The sequence below is a fragment of the Epinephelus fuscoguttatus genome, linkage group LG13, assembly GCF_011397635.1.
Source record: "Epinephelus fuscoguttatus linkage group LG13, E.fuscoguttatus.final_Chr_v1".
In the NCBI taxonomy this organism is placed as follows: Eukaryota; Metazoa; Chordata; class Actinopteri; order Perciformes; family Serranidae; genus Epinephelus; species Epinephelus fuscoguttatus.
Genome location: NC_064764.1, coordinates 36219455 through 36242077, shown reverse-complemented (window position 1 = coordinate 36242077; position 22623 = coordinate 36219455). Strand labels below are relative to the sequence as shown.

General features: G+C 41.3%; 1 protein-coding gene across 2 annotated transcripts in view; it reads right to left on the bottom strand.

The window, feature by feature from the left end:
• Positions 1–124: 124 nt before the first annotated feature.
• zeb2a (zinc finger E-box binding homeobox 2a) overlaps positions 125–22623 on the bottom strand; it is a 64743-nt gene continuing 42244 nt past the window's right edge. Inside the window, exons 3-10 of one of the 2 annotated variants that reach the window (XM_049594328.1) lie at positions 21764–22045; positions 20300–20368; positions 19554–19745; positions 18958–19172; positions 14573–14684; positions 11755–13676; positions 10121–10301; positions 125–3709 (exon numbers count right to left, since the gene is read on the bottom strand). In XM_049594328.1, the coding sequence (XP_049450285.1) occupies positions 3087–3709; positions 10121–10301; positions 11755–13676; positions 14573–14684; positions 18958–19172; positions 19554–19745; positions 20300–20368; positions 21764–22045 (3596 nt within the window). In that variant the 3' untranslated portion in view covers positions 125–3086. The remainder of the gene's footprint in view (positions 3710–10120; positions 10302–11754; positions 13677–14572; positions 14685–18957; positions 19173–19553; positions 19746–20299; positions 20369–21763; positions 22046–22623) is intronic. The other variant, XM_049594329.1, reaches the window with a different exon arrangement.

Genomic DNA, 22623 nt, shown 5'->3' with positions numbered 1-22623 from the left:
GAAGAGAAATGTGGTGGTAACATGAGGACGCTAAAAACAGACGCCATCATCATCATCATCATCACTCAGCGTCTGTGTGTGTGTGTGTGTGTGTGTGTGTGTGTGTGAATGAAACAGACGGAGCTACAAGAAGAATAACACAGTTTTATTAAAATTTAATTTGGCTACATTTATTCGAGCATGGTCATTTCCAAGAGAAACTCAAAATTCAGTAATAATACTTCAGACATTTCAGGAATTCCTTCATCGACACCACGATCATCATCATCATCAGTCCTTCGTCACCTCTTCAGTGGGATGAATAAAGTGGATTTTTTTTAACTCTCAAAAATACAGTGTTTTCACAATAATCATCGTATCAAAAGTTCCCCAAATTTAGAATTTCCAGTAGTTTCAAAGGAAATCAAAGAAAAAACATGAAACAAATAAATTGAAATGTTCCAAATACAACAGACGCTCTCTGTTCATCATTTTTGCTCCAATAATCAATGACAGAATCATTTTTACTAAAATATATCTATTTAATGTGAGGAACTCTAATACTGTACACTACAGTATGAAATAAATAAAATTAGGAAATATAAAATGAGTCACATAAATAAAATGGTAAATTCTCAAATAAAAACAAAAAGAAAAAAAAGAAATTTATGTTGGAAAATTCAACAAAAACAAAAAGTAATACTGACAAGAAATACTGTCATGGAACAAAAAAATACAGGGAATTGCACAAACATATGTAAACTAACAAACTGCCATCTATCTACGCTAATACTGACGAGTCAAAGCAGGATGTAACGAACAGTGAAGCAGAGAGGACAGAGGTGATGATGAAGAACACTGTACAGGGATGGCACTTTGCAGAAACGCACAGGTGAACAGGTTTGCATAATAAGGCTTTCTCTGGAGAAAAAATTCAACACACAAAAAAAGGCTCTGTCCTTTTTTATCTTTTTAACACGGAGCCCTTTCATATGACGCTCCTTCCTCTTCCTCTTTAAGACTCACGTCCACATTTTATTTTGAAAATCACACAGGTTTAAATGTTCCTTCACTTAAAGAAAAAAAAAAATCAGGAGGCCCAAAATCGTGTGGTTAGTTGGCAAAAATAATAAAACAGGATAAAAATAATAAAAAAAAAAACGTCACAGTAAAAGGAGACAAAAAATACAACAATAACACTGACAGGAAGTGACCGCGTGTTCGAGACTTTTTTCCCTCTTTTTTTTTTTTAATATTCACTTTTTTAAAATTTTATTTTGTAGTGATTCGGGGAGTCGAGTGCAATTTCCTGATGTGGGGTTTCGAACACAACGAGACACAGGAAGTTAAGAACATTGTAGCACCACACAGCTTTTAGGCCTTTATAATACTGTACATTAAACACAGCTTCACTTCGTTATAATGATAATCATTATTACTTCTTTTATTTTATCTTTTATTTTTTGCATAATGTGGATTTTTAAACAATCCCACCCAGCTTCATGACGGAGATGTTGGCGGTCATCGTGTCAGGGACTGTACGCAAATTATTCTGGGTGCAGAGAGGAGCTGCAGCACATGTTTCACTTTTTAATTATTAATGTTATTAATGTTTTGAGCCGATTTATAATGTGACTAAAGCCTAAACTGGAGCTGAACTTAATATGAAACATTTCCTAACACTTAAATTATCAGGTTCTATCTGAACAGCTATCAGTAATATATATAGCTAGATGAACAGATGTAGTGATGACTCACAGGGCTGGTTTGTGAGCTACTGTAGCTGCAGAGCTAATCGCTAACTCATCAGCCAGCTGGGAACATCCTAGTGCTAATCAGTCACAGCAGCTAATCTCTGCTCTGTTCACTCCCCTGACATTTAGTTTCATATCATTATAAGATAATAAGTGAGTGAGGAGGGAGAACGATGAACAAGTAGCCGCCTGAGCTCTGAATGTCTTCATCACTGTGTAAACAGACCCAGTTAGCATTGTGTTAGCATCAGAACTGTTTAAAGGCTAACAGCTAGCAACCTGAATATATCTAAATATATGCTAAATTCTTACAGATTCAATAAGTGGACATGATTTATTATCTCTATAGTCTTCACAGTGACTTCAGTTACTTATAACAACATTAATATTAGCAGGCAGGGTGTGTAGCCTGGTAGCTAACGTTTTAAATCGGATTTTAACATTTAACATTTCATAATGTTTTGACTTCGCAGAGCAGCAGAGTGACTAATGTGTTCACACCAAATGCAGTGCGATTTTTTTGTGACTTTGCTAGCTATTTGCTAGAATACTTTGTGTTAATCGGCTTCATATGTGTGAATAACTTGCATCAAATGCATGTGGAACCGCTGAATCGATAAATGAACTTCCGCCGGTACGTCCTGAACTTCGTACGTCCTTGGAGGATCTTAATGCTTATTGGCTACCGTGGTGCAAATTGGTCGCTTAAGTGCAGTTTTTTCAACTCCTGCAAATAAGCATATGATGCAAAATTGCGCTACTCACATCATTCATACTGCTTAATTCGCGTACTTCACGTTAACTGTGTTGCTTCCATTGCATCAATCATGCTGCTTCTAATCGTCTTCACATTGACTTTACAGGTAATTCACTCGTGCGAACTGTTTTATTTTTACACTCGGTGTGAACACAACACAAAGAACTGACCTGTTTAATTTTAAGACCCTAACAGTTAAAATGAACCTGCACTAAGATCTGATCACTTATTAAAGAACATACTTGGACAGAACAGATAGAACCTGATGATCTAAAATCTCACTGTGTTTCTGTTTCCTGTTAAAATGAAGTCAAAGTTGTCTCTGAGACGTTCGGTCCCAGTTGACGTCCGTCCTGAACAACAGGACTGTTAAACTCTTGATTTATTTATGTCACTATTGATTTGTTATAATAAATCTCACAGAGTTAAAATCAAATATTAATCTGGGCTCAACAAAATAAAACTTCCTCTGGAGCGCCCTGAATCGTCTGTGTACAGTCCCTTCAAAATAAAAGCATGTAGTTTGTGAAACAGGAGGAATCGAAGCCAACGTGACAAATGTTCCAAAGCTTTTTTTTTTTTTTTTTTTTTCTGGATCAGTCCTCCTGGTCCGACTTGCCGTCTGTCTTCCCTTCTCGTGAACTCTCGTCCATCAGCTGCGTTGTGTCTTTGCCCTCGTCATCCCTCGTCGAGTCCATCTGGCTCCTGCTGTCGCCTTCCTCCTCCTCTTCCTCCTCCTCTTCCTCCTCTCCTTCCCTGAAACTTGCGTCCTGTCTGTCTGTCACCTCCTCGTACGTCTTGTTGTCCACTTCCCTCTCCTCTCGTCCTCCCTCGCTGCCGTCCCTCAGGATTGTGCCGCTGCCGCCACCATCGTCCTGCTGGTCTTCGGGGTCCGAGTACCCGAGCGGCCCCAGCCCCTGCAGGTAGGCCCTCCTCATCAGCAGCTCGGTGGGCTCCAGGCCTCCTCCCCCTCCTCCCCCTCCTCCTCCACCCTTGTCCCTGGCCTCCCTCTCGGCCGCCTCGCGCTCCTCGGCCTCCCGCTTGCAGTAGGAGTAGCGGTGGTTCATGTGCTGCGAGTACGAGCCCGAGTGAGAGAAGCGTTTGCCGCACTTGTCGCACTGGTATGGTTTCTCTCCGGAGTGCAGGCGCGAGTGCTCGATGAGATGGTGTTTGTGTTTGAAGGCCTTCTTACAGATCTGACACTGGTGAGGACGCTTCCCTGCGGAGACACAACACACAGGAGGACAAGAGTCAGGAGGACGCGGCAGGACAGACAGGAGACACAACACACAGCAGAGAGACGAGCAGCATCAGGAGGAAACATCAGGCAGCAAACACACACAGAGCAGGTCGCACCAGAGTCACGTTTACCTGACCTCTCTCTTTTTTCAAACCAAACGTTCCCTCGTTTCTTTTTTAATTCTTTATTTTCTGTGACTGTAAACTGAATATTTGGGTTTCGGGTTTTTGGTTCAACAAAATGAGACATTTAAAAGTTTTAAAGACTGAAAAAAGAAAAACTTCCACAACACATTTTCTGTTAGTTTTGTATCTTACAATCACATTGTTGTTCTGGTGTAGTGCTTTTATTTTGAAAGTGACTATATGCAAACTGTAAGTTTCCTGTGAAAACAGAAGTGTATTTTGAAAGAAGACAATGCATGTGACAGGCAGAACTTGATACGGCGTCCTAGAACGTCAACAACCAACACACCCAGTAAAATAATTAAAGGTCACCACTAAACACTGAGCCTTTGTGTTTATTTCATGTTCTAATTTTTATCTTTGATGTTTATGAGCCGTCCTGCTGATGTAGTAAATGAGATATTAATGAAGTTGTTTTTTAAAGTTTAAACAAACTGCTGCAGGTGGGGAACACAGGGCTAACCTTGGTTTTTGGCTTACTGTGATGTCATTTCCTGGAGTATCTAAAGAGTCTATATATCCCCAAAATCTGTACAACCTGAGCTGAAAGGTTCTGCAAATGAATAAATCATAATGATTGAAAAATGATTGAAATATTGAAAAAGTGTCACAAAAAAATACAAAAATTTGAAATTAAAAAAAAAAAAAATCAATTAAATTTTACAAAATAAAACCAAAAAACACATTCATGAAAAAGATTTTTAAATATAAAAACATTAACAAAATATTTCTTAACACTCAATAAATTATTAATACATAAAACCTAAATTAATGCCCAGTCCCTTTTGCTCGCCCAGTGTGGCAACACATTTTGACTAATTAAGGCCCGTCTCAAACAGAGGCCTGGTGTGGTTGCCCTCGATAGAAGTTCTTTGGATATACAAAACCAGGTTGCTGGAATCTCACATGAGCTAATGTTAGCTAGCTGTCTAAATCACACTTACAAATATAGATAAACTTTGGTCAGTGTGGAGATGCTACACATTTTTAGCTCCGTTAGATTCTCCACAATTTCAATTCAATTCAATAGAACTTTATTTATCCTGGAGGAAATTCTTATGCCAGAGAATGCTTCAAATTACAGTAACAATAATTACAGTAACCACACTTTTAACGATTAACAACTAGTAACAACCAGTAGGTTCCCCGGGCTGGGGTCGCTCACTAGGCCCATTTTTAAAACAACAGAGTTTTAAATATCTGGGTAAAATACACAGATATACAAAATAGAAGTGTTTTCAAGGACAATCATACTGGAACTACGAGAACCAGAGAAGACCAAACGTCATTCAGCTTTACCACTGTGACAAAAAACAAACCCCCCCCCCCCCCAAAAAAAGACACAAACTGTTCAAAATAAGATTCTTTATTTTATTTATTTATTTATTTATTTATTTATTTATTTTTTTACGAACAGGCCAAATAACGTTACTTCTGAAGCTGTCATAAAGTCAGAATATGTGTCAGTTCCTAAATTACCCAGTAAGTAATTCATATTCTTTTAGTCCGTAAGGGTTCTCAAAAGAATCAAAGGGGTTTTTCATAAAAATTAATCCGAGTTATGACTATTGTTTTAACAGTATAAAGTGGTGTTGTGTCTGTGTGCCACCAGCCGTAATCCTTAAGTGCCATGAAACTAGTATTATAATTCACCCTCTCTCTCTGTGATGCACTGTCTGTCGGGGCTAGACCAAATAAATAATTAATAATCGATATGTTATTCGAAGCCTATTATTCACATTGGTTCAAATTAACAATTTGATTGTATTTCCTGATCTCCTCTGAGAAGCAGTTTTGTTTAAAGGGAATTAAAGGCCTGTCTCAAGTACAGGCCTGTTGAGTTCAGTGATGTAAGCAAATAATAGTCCGGGCTACTAACTGAAGTTCTACAGTATACCAGTGTAGCGACAGCATGTTAAGTACAGTAATGTACGATAATGACGTGATGACAGAAGCTTTCTGCAGCAAAAAGAATGAATGTTACGGTTTTTATTTGAGGTCATCTGCGGAACATCGGTTTTTAAAGGGTTAAAAAAGACAATAAAGTTTAAAATATAGGTTACAAATAAAGTTGTTGAAAGTTTAATCAAAAATCTTAAAGTCAGAATTCGTAAAACTGAACTAACTGAAACTGACATTTTAAACTACATAAGAGGACGTCTCTCAGCTGATTGGCTGTTCTTCTGTTGAGAGACGCCTGATTGGTCGACTGTCTCAGAGCAGATGAAACGTGACGTGACGAGTGTGAAGCTGTTTCAGACCGAACACGTCCTCTCTCCCATCAGCTTTAAAATAACACTACCGCTGACTCTCTGTGTCCGTCTGTTGCCGTGACGACGGCGAAGCAAGACGAGATGCCTAGGACGCCGCGAGGCAACGTGAACCTGCGACAGCCCGCGGTGACATCACAGCACCAGATTTAAACCTGAAAAGGAGCAGGGATCCTTCACAGCCGTAACACCACCGCCTCCTCCTCTTCCTACTGACACACACACACACACACACACACTAACACACACTGGTGGATTTACTACGACTCCGTACAAGTGTAAATTTCTTCCATCTGACTCTGAACAGGAAGCTTCAGGCTGCTGCCAACCGACAGGCTGAACGCCGTCCAAACACACGTCCCACGCACACATGCACCAAAACACTGCTTCACCCTGACAATGCCAACACACACACACACACACACACACACACACACACACACTGAAACCGTGCATGTACACAGCTCCTCACAAACACACATGCAGGCAGATCGTAGCCACAAATAGACTTGGAACGGCTGAAACATGCACCGTCGCTGGCATACTTTAACACACACACACTGACACACACGCACACACACATGCACACACACACGCACACACATGGTGTGGCAAAAATAACCGAGACGGTGGATTCTTGCTCTGAGTGACGTGGGGGGGGGGGGGGGGGGGGGTGAAAGAAGGATGATGCAACAGAGTGAAAGAGACGAAGGTAGAACAGGTCAGAGCTCTGAACACAGGACGGTTCTCAGGTGAGAGCGTCGCCGTGTCGTCTCGACCAAACTTCATTCAAAAAATTCTGTTTCCAAAGATCAGATTAAAGTGACTGGTGTCCGCACACATCAGAAAGTTTTGTTTCCAAAAGACATCACAACAAAAACAACAGTAACGACGTAACACACACTAACAGCGCTCTCAGCCCTAGAGTCGTCTCCTCTGGTCTGAATCAGGGACTCATGTTGTTCCAAAGTTGTATAATTGCCTAGAGTTGGTTCATGTTCTCACGGCAGCATTTACAAGAGGACCAGATCAAATGCCTTGTGTGAGAAAGCTGCTCTTGATTGGTCAGAATTTCCATGTGGGAAAAATCCAGGAAGTAAAGCAAACGTTGAAGAAGAGTACACTTGCAAGATAAATGTGACACTTTCTAATGTCACAATGGAGGGACAACTACGCAGGTTGATTTTAGCGCTGCTCATCGTGGACTATATTGCTGTCATTGTTCATTTTAGTCAAAGCATACAGTTTGAAAACGAGGCGCGGCTCCAACTAGAAAACAATGTTTTGATGCATTGGATGTGCTGAATGTGCATATTAAGGCAGTACAGGAGGAGGTGCACATTAATAATCCTCCAGGACTGTAACATGCTCATGTTTAACCCAAACAATGTGTCATGTGACTGCAGTTGCTTCACATCCAGGTCGGAACACCTTCTCACCACAAACCAACCGCACCAGAGTTCGTTTGTAACCGGACTGAGACCACCTCTTCAAGAAGGTCTCAGTCCGGTTGTTTTGGTGCACACCTGAGTGTGATTGCTGTGTTCACACCTGCACAAACAAACTGCACTGAGGGGGGAAACGAACTTGAGTTTGAGTTGAAACAACTTCAGCTCAAAGCGGGAAAGTTCCCCATGTCATATCTTTTCCCCCATTGTCCGATCGGAGGATTTGAGAGGCGGGCGTTCTGTGGTGGTCATGGCAACAAGTTTACAGTTGGTAAATGACATTTTTACTATGTTAGGCTCGATGATAGACAGCAGGTTGTCAAACTGTCCCTGAGTCATCCTAAAATATGCCTGTAAATGTCCATCATGGAGGAGACACTCCTGGACCAACTGGTGGTGCTCCCCATGATCCAGCCTCTTTTTTAGGGTCTCATGTACCCACACAGATCTCTGTTTATTTGCTGACAGCCTCTCACCCTCAACCAGAGCTACAGACAGTACCCTCTGCCTCAGCATGTCAGGAACTCAATGCTAATTACTGTGAAAAAAAACAAAAAAACAAACAAACAAAAAAAAACCGTAGATTGATTACACAGGAAGGTTAGGGTGCAGTGTTGATGGGATGGTTGCTTGGCAACAATAAAAAGGCGCAGTGTGGTAAAAAGGCAGTGCGGTGCGCCTCACGATTTGCAACGATTTTCAATCTGCATAACACTTCCTGTATGATCAGGGCCTTGGGAGTTATTTCAGCATTATGTTTCACTGTATTTATTGAATATAATTAGTTGTTTTACATAAATGTGCAGCTCTAATATGTACAAACGTTCTTTTCATTATTATCTTAATACAAAATACAGAAATATGAAGGAACGGGACAGGAGCTCTTTGAAGATGAATACTCAGGTAAGAACTTTGATTTGTACCAAACGTCAGTTTATAGAAAACTGATTTTAGGGGCGTCGGTAGTGTAGTGGATATTGCCGGCGCCCCATATACAAAGGTGAATCATCACCGCCGCAGCGGACGCAGGTTTGACTCCGGCTTGCAACCCTTTCTGCATGTCATCCCCCCTCTCTCTCTCTCTCTCTCTCTCTCTCTCTCTCCCCCCATTTCACCCTGTCTCTGTCCATTAAAGGCAAAAAGCCCTGAAAAAATAATTTTTAAAGAACAAACTGATTTTAGCATTCAAATACTGATTTGGACGTCAGTTACTATGGCAACGATCGTAGCCTCATAGCATCAAAGCATTTGGGACAGCCCAGGTCCAAATCCATTTGACTTTATATTTCATTTTTGACTAATGCAGGATGTGTTTGAGATTAAAATATTGTGTAAATAAAGTTGTAGGTGTTTGATTCCACTTCCTCTTTTTATTACAAAATTTGACTTCCAATTTTCACAACTATCTTTTTTTTTTTTACAAAGTTCCTCTGAATTTCAGCCTGATGTGTTCATGTTTTCAAAAGTACTCAGAGATGATTAATGATTATTCATTTACTGATTTTGGATTCAGATGCATCAGAGGGTTTCGTGTCCGACACAGGTCACAACAGAAAACATCAAAATGCTGTCAGAGGACCATTCATTTGTAATTTATATTAAAACGCCATAAAAAAAAACCATCAAAGAAGCACGCTCAGGATTTCTACAGTTAAGGGTGAGTCAGATTTAACCTTTTAAGACTTTTTAAAAGCCACTCTGAGTGAAATTTAAGACCAGTGACAGTGACGGTGGTGAATGGTTGTCTGTCTCTATGTGTCAGCCCTGTGACAGTCTGGTGACCTGTCCAGGGTGGACCCTGCCCCTCACCCAGTGTCAGCTGGGATAGGCTCCAGCTTCCTGTGAGAACTCTGCACATTTTAATGTTTAAAGTTGAGTTCCTGATGCTTTGTGTTTTGTTACCTGGACAGTGTGAGGACAACAATGATGATGATGATGATGATGATGATGATACGTTATACGTCAGATCGTTGACCTGTGAGATGTTTGCTGGTGTGTATTAATATCACAAAGTGTTTGTTTCCAGTTGATAAATGTAAAAATGGACCACGTCTCTGCTCTCATTAATATTTCCCTTTGATCTGCGCACACACACACACACACACACACACACACACACACGTGCATGCACATGCAAACATGCACACCTCCTCCTCCTCCTCCTCTCTACACAAACACATCACAGTATGAATGAGATGCTTCTTATATTTGGGGCGCTGAATGTTTATGTAATCCTCTCCATATTAAATGATCCCTACCCCCTGCTGAAAAGAAAGGAACATGTTAAAGGCCATGGTTTACAGAGAACAAAACAGAAACAGCAGAGAGGAAGAAGAAGAAGAAGAAGTAGAAAGAAACTACGAGTGGGGGAGCTACGTGATCAGATAAATAGATAAATAAAAGGAGAGAATGAAAAAATAAATGAAGGGAGAGGGCACAAAGCATCGGGGGTGGGGTAAAAAAGAAGTGTCCAAATGTTATATATACCTGTGTGCTCATATTTGTGTCTTAGGAGGGAACTGGTCTTCTGGAATGTTTTGTCGCACAAGTCACACGCGTACATACCACTTTCAGTCTTCTTAATCTTCTTCCTGGACAGCAGCGAATCGCTGTCTGTCAGGTCGTCCAGGCCTGACAGATAGTCCGCCGTCCCATCCAGCAGCTCCCCCTGAGACACAAACACACAGCCATTCAATAATCCAACACCTGACACCTTCTGCTGCCACCCCCCCCCCCCCACCCCCCCACCCCCCACCGCCGCCATGATCCCACGTCTGGACAGAGCTTAAAGGCCCAACCTGGGTAAGTCCCCTTAGAAAAGGGGGGGACACATGGTGTTGTGTTAGGATTTTATAGACAGAAACCAGGTGAACAGAAGGAAGTGGTTTATCATGACACCAACTCACAGGCGTTTCTGTCGAAAAGGAAGTGGCCCTCATCATCAGAATATCAATGTAATTCAATCTACCTTTATTAACGACATTACCTCACACCTCTGTTCAAAACAAGAACGTCCGTTTGGGTTCATTTTGTTTTTCCTCGTCTGACACCATTAACCATTAAGTAACTAGATAATTTCTAGGACAGAAAAACACAAAATGATGTGAAATCTAAGAGACCTCTCCTTTAATTCCTGCACTCCACCAACTCAGTGAGTCTTGAGTACCACATTTCAAAGCTCTGTCCATTTAGAGGAGGAGACAGATAGCTGCCCACTTTACACCCTCCAGGCTACACTAGCTAGCTGATGTTAGCCTTGGTTTCTCCACACTGCATACTACCCAGGTCAGGTGGAAGCAAGCTAGCTCATTTGTGATTACTGCTGGTAACGCCATCCTGGTGTCGGGATGATGTTGCTGCAGAAACATGGTGGTATTGGGATATATAGGTGAGTATACCCACTCCCTCCGTAAACTACCCATCTATATGGCAGTACAGCCACCTCATTAACTACCACCACACCACTCCCATCACCACTAGCTAGCTCCCACCAGACCCAGGTAGGTGTGTGCTGCAGAGTGGCTATGGCTAACATTAGCAGTGGAGACCACAGGGTGGGTGGGACAACGTGGTGTACAGTGCAGTAAACTGAAGAGAAGCAAAATGAACCAATAGACTAACATGCGTAACTGGTCAAAAATATTCTTGGCACTTAACCAATTAATGGTAAACCGTTGACATCCCTAGTCCACAGCAGCTGTTCTGTATCTGTAGCGTTTGATCATATCACACTGTCTTCCTCATCAGAAGGAGTGGCCCAGTTCTTGTAGAATTATAAATATTCAAATGTCCGCTGTCCTGAGCACCTGACCGACTTCTTGCCTGTTAGCTAAAAGGCTGAAAGATGACTGGTAATCTTGACAACAGTTGTTCATGGAGGACCTCTGGCCTAACCAAGGCACTGAACATAAACCCCTAAAAAAGAAATCTTATCTTAAAGAGTTCCTTGATAATTGGGCAGCTCCTGCTGAAAAAGATCATGTGATATGATCAAAAGCTACAGAACTCTAACCATGGAGGTTCTGCGATGTGACACACCCGCATGAGTCAATTTTGAAACTATTTCGGAAAGCCCCAACGATGGAGTATTTTGACAATATCTGAACTTTTGCTGGTTTTACCTGGAAACCTGGTTTCCGTTGGTACTTCCTCCTCTGCTGCATTTCAGCAAACGTGGCCGCCCCGGTGGCGTAGGTGTAGGCCATGTGGGGCAGGAAGCTCATGGGGTCGAGGCCTGGGTAGGGCCTGAGGCCTGGGATGGTAGCCTGGGCAGGAGACATGAAGGTGGGTGGAGGAAACGCTCCGTGAGGCGGCAGAGAGGTGTAGACGGGGCTGCCAGCAAAGGGGTTAATCCCAAAAATGGGACTGGTGCTTTTCTCCAGCTGGTGGACGGAGTTCCCTCCACCATCAGAGCCCAGGACCTCCTTCTTGATGTTGACCAGGTCTAGGGGCCCAGACACCTGGTCTCGTCCTACCGCCTCGCCATTGCGCTCAATGATGAAACCGTTGGGTCTGGGTCGCTTCTCCCCCACAGACAGGAGCCTCTGCGCCATGTGTTTGGGCAGCGACAGATCCAGTGGTATATCCCCGTGGGTGTCCTCAGAAGCTAGGCTGTTTGGAGTGTAAGAGCTACTCTGAGAGTTTTTGGAGGAAGTAGAGGAAAGGTTGAGGGGTGATGGCGTGTCACTCCTCAAGTGGTCCAAGGGGTCTAGTGGTTTGTCCCCTGTTGTCTGCCTGTTGGCTGTAAACTTGTTGGCCTTTGTGAGTCTGTGGGCGGCATCACCGTTAGTGAAGCCTCCGTGTAAATCTGAGGGAGGAAGTGACATCGGTGACCGGCTAAAGCTGTGGTTAACATCCGGTGCACCGCGGTCAGGAGGGGGCGATTTTTTGCTCAGACTGCCTCCGTGGTGGTTTTGGCTCTTCCACTGGGCAAACCACTCCTTGACGAACTCTTGAGGAAGGCCTACAGCGATTGAGATCTTGAGCAGTTCCTCTGAGTTGGGCTCAGTGTTCATGGCAAAGTAGGCCTTGAGCACTGACACGTGGTCCTTGAATGGGTTGATGGGGCTGGTGGCCCGCTCGGTGCTGGACAGCTCAGAGGGTACAGCCCCCCTGCGTCCGGCAGGACTGCACTCGGCCGGCTGCAGGACTGCTTTGATCTCCTCGTTCATTTTGCACAGGTAGCGTTCGTGTTGGTGCAGTGGGATGGGCCCGGGGAAGGTCTCCTTGCAGTACTGGCAGGAGAACGGCAGGAACTGGTTCTGACCATCGTGGCATTTCTCCTCACTGCTGAGATCAATGGAGTGGTTTGGCTTCTCCTTCTTGACATCCACTTGCCTCTTGGAGTCGTCGATCAGACTCTTGGCCTCGTTGACCTTCTCCAGCGTGTAGTCGATGATGCTCTTTGTGGGGCTGCCGTGGCCCACCACCTGGAAGCCAGTCTGGGCCAGCCTCTGCTCCTCCATCTGGGCCCCCAATTCCTTCATGTAAGCCCTGAGCTTTGAGATCTCCTCTGGGTTCCCGTCCATCTTCTGCCTGCACACCGTATTGTCCACGATCTGAAGCACCTTCTGCACCTCGCTCAGGTTGTTCCCGAGAGAACCTGAATAGCCTAGCAGGGGGAGGTCCAGCCCCAAGCCTCCAAGATGTTGGAGGGGGCTCTGAGAGGAGCTGTGGATGCCCAGGGGGCTTCCCCCTCGGCCGTTAAGGTAGACCGGTCCCCCAAACCCATGCTGAGAGGCCATCAGCAGCCGGTACTCGTTGAAGTCCATGGGCTCAGCTTTGATGTCCAGCTGACCCTGCTGGTCTGGAGGGCCGAGTGGGCGCCCGTTTTCCAGTTTGTGGCGGAGCTGTGCAAGGGCGGGGCTTCCAGGCGATGAGGTCGTGGAGTTGGGGGAGGAGCCGGGCTTGCCGGTGTTTCCGTTGCGTACTCGCCCGTTGACGGCGATCAGACCGATGCATTTCTTGCTGCTGATGTGGGAGCTGTAGGAGCCGGAGTGAGAGAACCGCTTCTTGCAGTTGGAGCACTCGTACGGCTTCTCGCCTGCAACACAAAAGAAAATATTGATTATTATTTAGTTTCAGATAAACACAGGTTTATCCTGTAGTTCAAGACACCGTCAGAAATGGGTAATTTCTCTACTTATTATTTGTTTTTGCAGATAAACATGGTGTTTGTGCAGCTTGTGATAATTTAAACTACTTTGACCATGACTGAATGTCAGGCTTTATTTTAACAAATCAGCCTCTGCTTTGGTTTGATTAAGATTTACAGGACCCTAAAAGGCTCAAAAAGCAAATGACGTTGTGGTTCACTGCAACTAGACGGGATTTTGTTTTCCTCGGGCCCTATGATTTCGGCGACGTGGAAAACAGACAAAATCACGGAATTTGATAGTAAAAATGGAATTAGCTGTAAAAGGGGGAATTATTATTGTAACTCTGCTTTAATTTAAGCTTGTAGATGAGTTACTGTCTGTTATTGAGCTGACATGTTTACTGTTACAGGCCAACAAAATATCATCAGATTTAACGGGAGTTTCACAGAGATGGTGCTCCTTTAAATTAATACATGCACATATTTCACTTTTCTAAACTCTGTCACTTTTGAGTCGACTTGTCTTCTGTCAGTCAGATCTGTATGAACATCTCTGAGCCGCAGCATCATCACAGTGAATTCTGTCAGTGACTTGACATAAATGTGTAAGTGTGAATCATTCATGTAGGAGCTCAGGATTAGTGTCAGCGCTGTAAAGGAAAATGTAAAAGATAAAACCAGTCATGGTGAGATGTATTCAAAGAAAACTTGTTTCTATTTGTGTTGAGCTTTGATGTCGTCCACATGGCTGAACTGCTCCGACATGAAACAGGTCATGAGTCATCCAGCCCAGATTATTAATTGTAGGCAGTGGCAAGTGTTTCGGGGGGAAAACGACTCACCGCTGTGAATACGAAGATGCTCCTTCAGGTGATGTTTGTATTTGAAGGCTTTTCCACACTCGCTGCATTTGAACTTGCGGTTTCCAGCTCCTTCGTTGAGCAGTGGCGGCGGCTGCAGACAGTAAAAACAAAAGGCAGAGTTATCATGTGATGGAGACAAGTGGGAGTCAGTGAGGGAAGCAGATTACGAGTGTGGAACAGAAGCTGACGGGGGAATTTAATAGTATTTAGTGAAGCAGATCTGATAGCGACAGAGATTCTTAAACTCTTTTTATCTGAGACACATTCTGAGAAACAGTGTGGGCCGACTCTGTTCAGAGGTAACACGTCGCTCGCTGCAGTCCCACATTTGAAATGCAAATAAAGAGATAAACAAACACAGTCGGAGGGAGATGTCCCCCCCAACACCACCAACACCACCAGCAGCACACTGCAGTGGATGTAAGAAGTTGACGCTGAGAGGGAGTGTTTCAGATGAATTATTTCACTGGATAAAAACGGTTTTGTTTGGTTTATTTTTCATGATAAGTATAATAAAAGAAATAAAAAACAAAAGTGCTGATTCATCACCACCTGTTTTATTTAAAACATTGCAGCGTTTAAACAGTGAATTTGTTGATTAATTAGAAATTAAGACATGAAACACAGAGAGATCTCTGAATTGATACTTACATTGATTTTATCATTATGTATTTAATATTTGATATAATTAGTATTGCCTGCACTGCCTACTGAAACTGCTGCACTTGTTCATACTGCTTGTGTATTTACTGTATATCTGGATGATTCCTTAACTACCACGGTTTTTGTGTCCCTGACAGAAAAACGAAAAACTAAAACTCATTTCCTATTTTTCTATTCTTAGTTGACAAAAAAGGGAACATACAAAAATTAAATGATGGATAGGTCATTGTTTTTATTATATAAAAACTGGTCTTTAATGTGGTTTTTATATTTCCTTCACCCCAGAACCAGATTTTGGATATTCAACCCCACTTCATTTTGAATTTAGTATTTTTCTTATGTTATATTCAAATACAAATGACACATAAACCTCCTCTATTATTAAATGTGTCATGTGTTGTAAAATTTATCAGTATTTTCTGTCTTTTTTCATGAATAGAACACCTGCCCTTTAGGTTTACTATTATTTCCACCTCACTGTACAGTTTTTTGTTAAATCAGGATTATGTTAATTGGCTGTTATTTCCAAACAGCTCACATTTCCTTTAAATGTACAAAAAAACCAGCATTTATTTTGTGTATATTTAATGCTATGCTAAAACAGACATTAGCAAGCTAACACATCATGTGATTTTTTTTTAAGTAACAAAATGTCTTTTCCATTACTTTGTTTATTGTGATGGGAAAGTCATATGGTAATAGCAATATCAATGCCAGAGTTATATGAATGGAAATACAACATTGATACACTTTTCCATACATGTTAGATTTTCTAAACATATGATACAACATATGATTATTTTGAGAATCTAACAGACTCTAGATCACTTCTTAGTCTTTGAAATGACAGTTACACTTTAAGACTTTTTAAAATTCCTCAAATGTCTTTAAATGTGACTTCAACTTATGACAATAAGGAAAAATCATGGACATAATAATAGACTTTCTGTATAAACCATGAACTCCTACACCAACTTCCCAAGATCTAACATATTTATAACCAACCATACCATATTTATCGTCCATACTGGTAACCTGTTTCTGATTGTATACTGTATAAATTCCATTGCACTTTCATGTTAGCCAGTTTTTATATTTTGAACCTCACTGTTAGCTAGTTTCTACATTTCAAACTTTATTTGTTAGCTCGTTTTTATATTTTTGACCTTACCGTTAGCACGTTTTTATATTTCCAACCCTTCCGTTGGCTAGTTTTTTATATTTTGAGTCACAATGTTGGCTGGTTTTTATACTTTGAACCTCAGTGTTATTTTTTATATTTTTCACCTTAGTGTTAGCTATAGTTTTTATATTCTGAAGGTTATTGTTAGGTAGTTTTTATATTTTGCACCTTAGTTTTAGCTAGTTTTTATACTTTGAACCACATTTATACCAAGTTTATATATTTTGTATGTTTCTGTTCACGATTTATTATATTTTTTGCACCTGGGGTTATTTTATTGTAAACTAGCTTTTATATTTTGAACCTTACTGTTAGCTATTTGTTCATATTCTGAAATAAACCGTCGAATATTTAGCTTTATATTCACTTTAAATTGTATTTTATATTTCCTATACATTTGCTGTTCTGCTGTTATTTTAGTCCATGTGTATTGCATGCTTTGTGTATGCAGTCGAAATCAGTATTGAAACTGGTGCACAGTAACTCCCCTGGAGATAAATAAAGTTCTATCTTATCTTCTTTTATCAGTGTTTCAACAATAAAATATCTGGATTAAAGAATAATAAATCTAACTTGTTTTTGTGTTTATATTTTTATAGATCTGATTGGTTAGTGATGGATCAGTGGTAAGTGGTGAGTGAAAAACCGTCTCTCTTTAACAGTTTAACTCACAGGAAGTACACAAATAAACAAGTACTTAAAGTCATTTGGGGATTATGATCTTTTAAAGCAGCAGGGAGAAGACCATCTGCTGCTGGTTAGAGCGGTGATGGGGGGGGGGTCAGGTATGTGTGACGGTGGCGGTGCTCTGAGGTCTGAAGCTGACGGGTTAACTGTGGAAATGTCATTATGATCAGTGTAATTGGTAAATTGAATGATTCAGAGCTTAGTGAGCGGCTCTAATGTGAGTTTTGGATGATGAGGGGCAGCAAACAGGCGTGTGCAGGAAACATTTATTAGATCACCATTTAACACCCTGAACTGTACCAACATACTGCTGAACTACAGCCCTGAACACAACACTGAGGCCTGTATACGTGTCTTTATTACTGCTCATTTCTAATCTCATCTGTTCCACTTTGTGTTCCAGCAAACAGCTGATCTACAAACTCAGATGGCCCCAGGAAGTCAACATGCTGCTCGCACATCCCACACATGAGCTGCCAACCAACTCATCAGGTTTTATTAAAGAAGAAGAAACGACTGTCACCGGACAGACTGGGATGACTGGGTGGGACAGAATTTAAAAACACAATTCTGTTTGAACACCAGGAGTTTATTTGTGAGGGCTGTTTGTGAGACAGAAAAATTAGAAGATGTGCAGGAGAAACAACACAAGACAAAGACATGACAAAATAAAATTTAATAAGACTGAAATTTATCACCATGCTAGCGGCTCTGTGAATCTATAAATGTAAAGGAAACTACAGTATTGTAGAAATGGGACGGCTGAAGAGCAGTTACCTGTTTCAGTGTGTGTGTGAATGTTGTTCACACTTTTTACATTTGTTTAACACCAGCCATAACAATTAGGACTTCAACTGACCTTTACTTTCACTGCTTATTATATGAAAAGCAGCAATTCTGCAGCCCGGAGGGTTAAAAAACCTAAATCATTTACATTTTTTTTGCCTAAAAAAGTGACCAAAACATCTAATTAATATCTAAAATAGTTACTAACTAATGCCCTGTCAGTCAACTCAGTTCATCGACACCAAGCCATCATACTGGATTAAATCCTACGTTATTCTAAGTGAACCCAAAGGACTTCTGGAGTTACTCAGGGCTCCAGTCTTGGTCCTCTTCTGTTTTACCTCTGCATGCTCATAAAACATGCAAAACAACAGCATCTCTTACCACAACATTAACATAATGATGTCACCAAGTGACCAAGGTCCTGTGCAGCTAATTTATTTCTGTTTTAGCTACATTTTAAAGCTTAAACATTCAGTCGTTCAGAAAAACATTGTCTGCGACAGTTTTTAAAGTAATTTTTTTTTAAAGAAAAATTGTCAGAAAACTTTTACCTCTGAATTCTAAATATAAATTTTTGCTGGTTTTCTTAGTCATCTATGAAAGTACACTGAATATCTTAGGGTTTTAAACTGCTGGTTGGACATTTCATCTGACATTTAAGACACCAAATGGTTCATGTATGAATTTAGAAAATGGTTAAATGTATCTACATATCATGAAAACTTTAATTTTAAGTTGCAGCTATAAACATTTTTATCTTATATTTTGTTATTTTTAAGTCCTATTTATATGTCTTCTTTATACTGCATCATATCTCCTCTTTTCATGTCTTATGTCCAGCACTTACAAATACATTTGCTGTTTATCCAAGCTGTTCAAACTCTCAGAATGTTTATAAATGTTTCTAAACTAATGTACAAGACAGGGGTCAAATGAGCAGAAACAAACATCTACGCTGACACCAGACTGTTTCCTCTTACAAGGAACTACAGAGGAAATGCAGAGATGAAATGAAGGGTTTGTGCAGGTGTGTATTTTTTACCTGGTCTCTAGCGGGTTTGTGCGTGGTCATGTGACGCTCCAGCTGCGTGCGGTGGCCGAAGGTGTCGGCGCACAGCGGACAGGTGAAGCTCTCCTCGTTCTTCTCGTGGCGGTATTTGATGTGTTCCTTCAGAGACGTCAGACGCTTGTAGCCGCGGTCGCAGTAAGGACAGGTGAGCAGCTGGGCGAAGTCATCAGGTGTGCCGGAAAGCAGGTCTGTCAAACATCAGGGGATAGAGGCTGATGGATAATAACTATTGTTTAAACTTTAAGCTCACTAAAAAGAAATCAAACCAAACAAAAACACAACTTTTTATTTACAATTTATAGAAATAATAAACTCACTGACTCACATTAAATCTGATTTATTTGGGAATTGCCTTTTATTGTCTGATCTTTTTACATATATTTATTACATTTTGTTATCAAGGATAATTTATTTAAAAAAAAAAAATAGTACAAGAAAAACTACTCATAAAAAGTTACATGTTGGATTCATTTATTCCTATTTTCAAGAATAATCAATAAAAATTCAGAATTCCAAAATCTAATATAGTTTCCTTTACACAGTACTAGATATATTATAGGATAAGTTACCATGCTCGCTCTCGTCCTGACCGATGGCCTCAGGCGTGCCCAGTCGCGTCACCTCCTCCGGGGCTTCTGGGTATATTATGGCGGTGTCGCTACGCTGCAGGTACTCGGCAATGGTTGCTGGGTGACCATCGCCCTCCTCTAGTTTACTTTTTAAGTACTCGTCCAGCTCGTAGACACCTTCCAGTCGCTTCACTGGGGACAGGAAACAAACAGGTGATGAGTTCAGGATCAGCAGACTTCATAAACAGCAAACATGATCACATAATCATAAACATAATCATCCATATCACAGTGTGGAGTGGTACAGAATCAATACAAAGTGAACCAGAGAGGACCCAGTGTTGAGCCCTGTGGGAAGCCTTTACAAACTTTAAAAACACTTGATTTGTTGCAGTTGGAAACAACTGACTCATGACAGTTGATGACCCATGACCTCACATGTACCCACTGTCATGGGATCTGCTCTTTCTTCTGTTCACATTTTGTAAATGGGCTCCAGGTCAACATCATGAGACCAGTTGAAAATAATGACACATTTAGAGTCAAAATTATGACATAATAATTCTATTTTTTTTATCTGATTATTCAGAGACGATAATGATTATCATTTTGCCATCTAAACCCATCACGTATTTATATATTTATTTTCTTGCCATGTACTGGGGTTGCTGCTATATGATTATTATATTACATTATATTATATTACATATAATACAATATATAAAAGTGCTATGTATGTATCTCACCTGTTGCGTTTCCCACAGCATGCAAAGACCCTTCTGGACCGACAGCTTCATACTCGTCCTTCCTGTCGTCTGTTAAACACATAAAACAACAGAAATTACAGATATTTATTCCTCTTCATCAACTCCTCCTCCTCCTCCTCCTCCTCCTGGGTGTGAGCACTGCAGGCCGCTCAGCTCTGAAGGTATTTTCTACATAAGGAGCGAACCTACAAACTGAGGCCTATTGTGTTGGTTCCTCCTCATGTGACTCCTCAACAGGAGTCACAAGTATCATAAGCTTCATTCAGCCCTTCAAAGGAGGGACACACCTCCTCCTCCTCCTCCTCCTCCTCCTCCTCCTCCTTCTCCTCTACAGCAGAGAGTGCCTCCCCCACCGTACCATAACCCCAGGGGGAACAACAGGAGAATAAATTAATATGTAATTTTACTGTCTTGTGGTTTTTAGAAAAAAAGATTAATGTTATTGTCATTTCTCCTTCATGTGAAGATCAACATTTATTTATGGAAATAAAATATTAATTATAAAGTCATTTCTCCAGAGCATCTTACGACTCATATCCCTCAGATCTGATTGGACGGCTGTTGACCTGAGATTGATGACATCACTCCGATAGCTAACCACAAGCTAATTATGATAAAAAATATTTGAATATTTTACAAGAAGAGAAAAACATCATATAATAAAAGTTGAAAAAAAAGAGAGAATCAGAAATGAATTTTATTTCACTGTGCGATTAATTAAAAAAAAAGAGCACTTTACAGTTTGAATAAAGTTTTACAGAAAGACAAGTGAAACCAGTGAAACCAATACCACTGTGTGGTTTCCTGTGCTGGGAACACTGGGACACATTTCTTCTTCTCCTGTCTCTGTGGGCTGAACTCTTGTTGTTGTTGTTGTAGAAAGTAAAATGGAGTCTCTTTGTGTTTTCATTCCTCTTTTTTTCTTCCTCGAGAGACAAGATGGAGGTGACAGAGGAATAATGAGCTTCTCACTTCTTCTTCTTCTTCTTCTTCTTCTTCTTCTTCTTCTTCTTCTGCTGTGAGTCAACGGCTGATTCTTCTTCTACTATCTCTGTCTTCTTCTTCTGTTTTCATGTTGTCCTTACTCTCAGTCTTACTCTGCTTCTTTGTGTCTTATTCAACTTTTCATTTTCTACTTTTCTTCTTGTCACTTTGTCCATACATTTTTCTTTCTTCCTCATTTTCACCTGTCTTTCCGTATCTCTCATTCACTCTTTATTTTTTAATATTTTCTATTTTCATACACCTTATAGTGGCCTGATGATGTCACAGTGATGTCATTCACATTTTATTCATCAGGTGTGATCATATAAACTCCAGATCCAGTAAAATCACTTCCTTCAGTTTGTGTATTACAAAAGGAATTATAATGACTATACGCAGGTGCATTATGGGAAATGTAGGCCCCATATATACTGTATAGGTGTAAGCATGATGACTCACCGGTGCCGTTCAGGTGTCCGTTGGTGTCGTCCCCGAGTCTCCAGCGGTGATGGTGGTTCTGTTGTCCCTCTGAGGCCTCCTGGTCCCTGTAGGACAGCAGAGCGTGGGCGACCCGGGGCGACGCCTCCAGAGAAGGCACGCCGGCCGGGCTGCCTGGCTCTTCATCCTCCCCTCCTGCACCTCCTCCTCCTCCGTTTGTGAGGCCGTTCTCCTCAGAGACCAGAGTCCTGTCGTCCTCGTCTGTCTCTGACCCCGTCTCCACCACATTCTCATAGTTCAACACTGAAACACAAACAGCAGAGGACACGTTAGGTCTCAACTATGGACCAGGAGGAGGAGGAGAAAGAGGAGGGGGATGAAGCACATTCCTGAAATGGGGGACTCTCGGGGGACCGAGGACTATAAATGTTCCATGACTCAACATAAACTGGTTCAAATTCTCACTTCCTGTACTGAGGTAAAGTTCTGATACTACACTGTACTGATACTCTGTTAGCTTAGCTTAGCATAAAGACCGGAAACTGATGGAAAGTGTTAGCATGGCCCAGAAACAGATCAACATGTTCGACCAAACTGATAAAACAACTCATCACCAACATGGAAACAACACATATTCCAAAACGTCAAACTACAGCTTTGAGTAAAAACACAAACACCAAAGTGTAAAAATACTTTATATAAAGTCCTGCATGGAGAAAATTACTGAAGTAAGTAAAAGATGATCTTTGATTGAAGACTTTTAGTGAATTAAAGTTATTGAAAACCGATACAGCTTCAACACTACATGGATCCACTGAGAGTCAAACAGCCACTTACATCTGAAGGACTAAACAATTAACAATAAACAAAAAGCAAAGCAA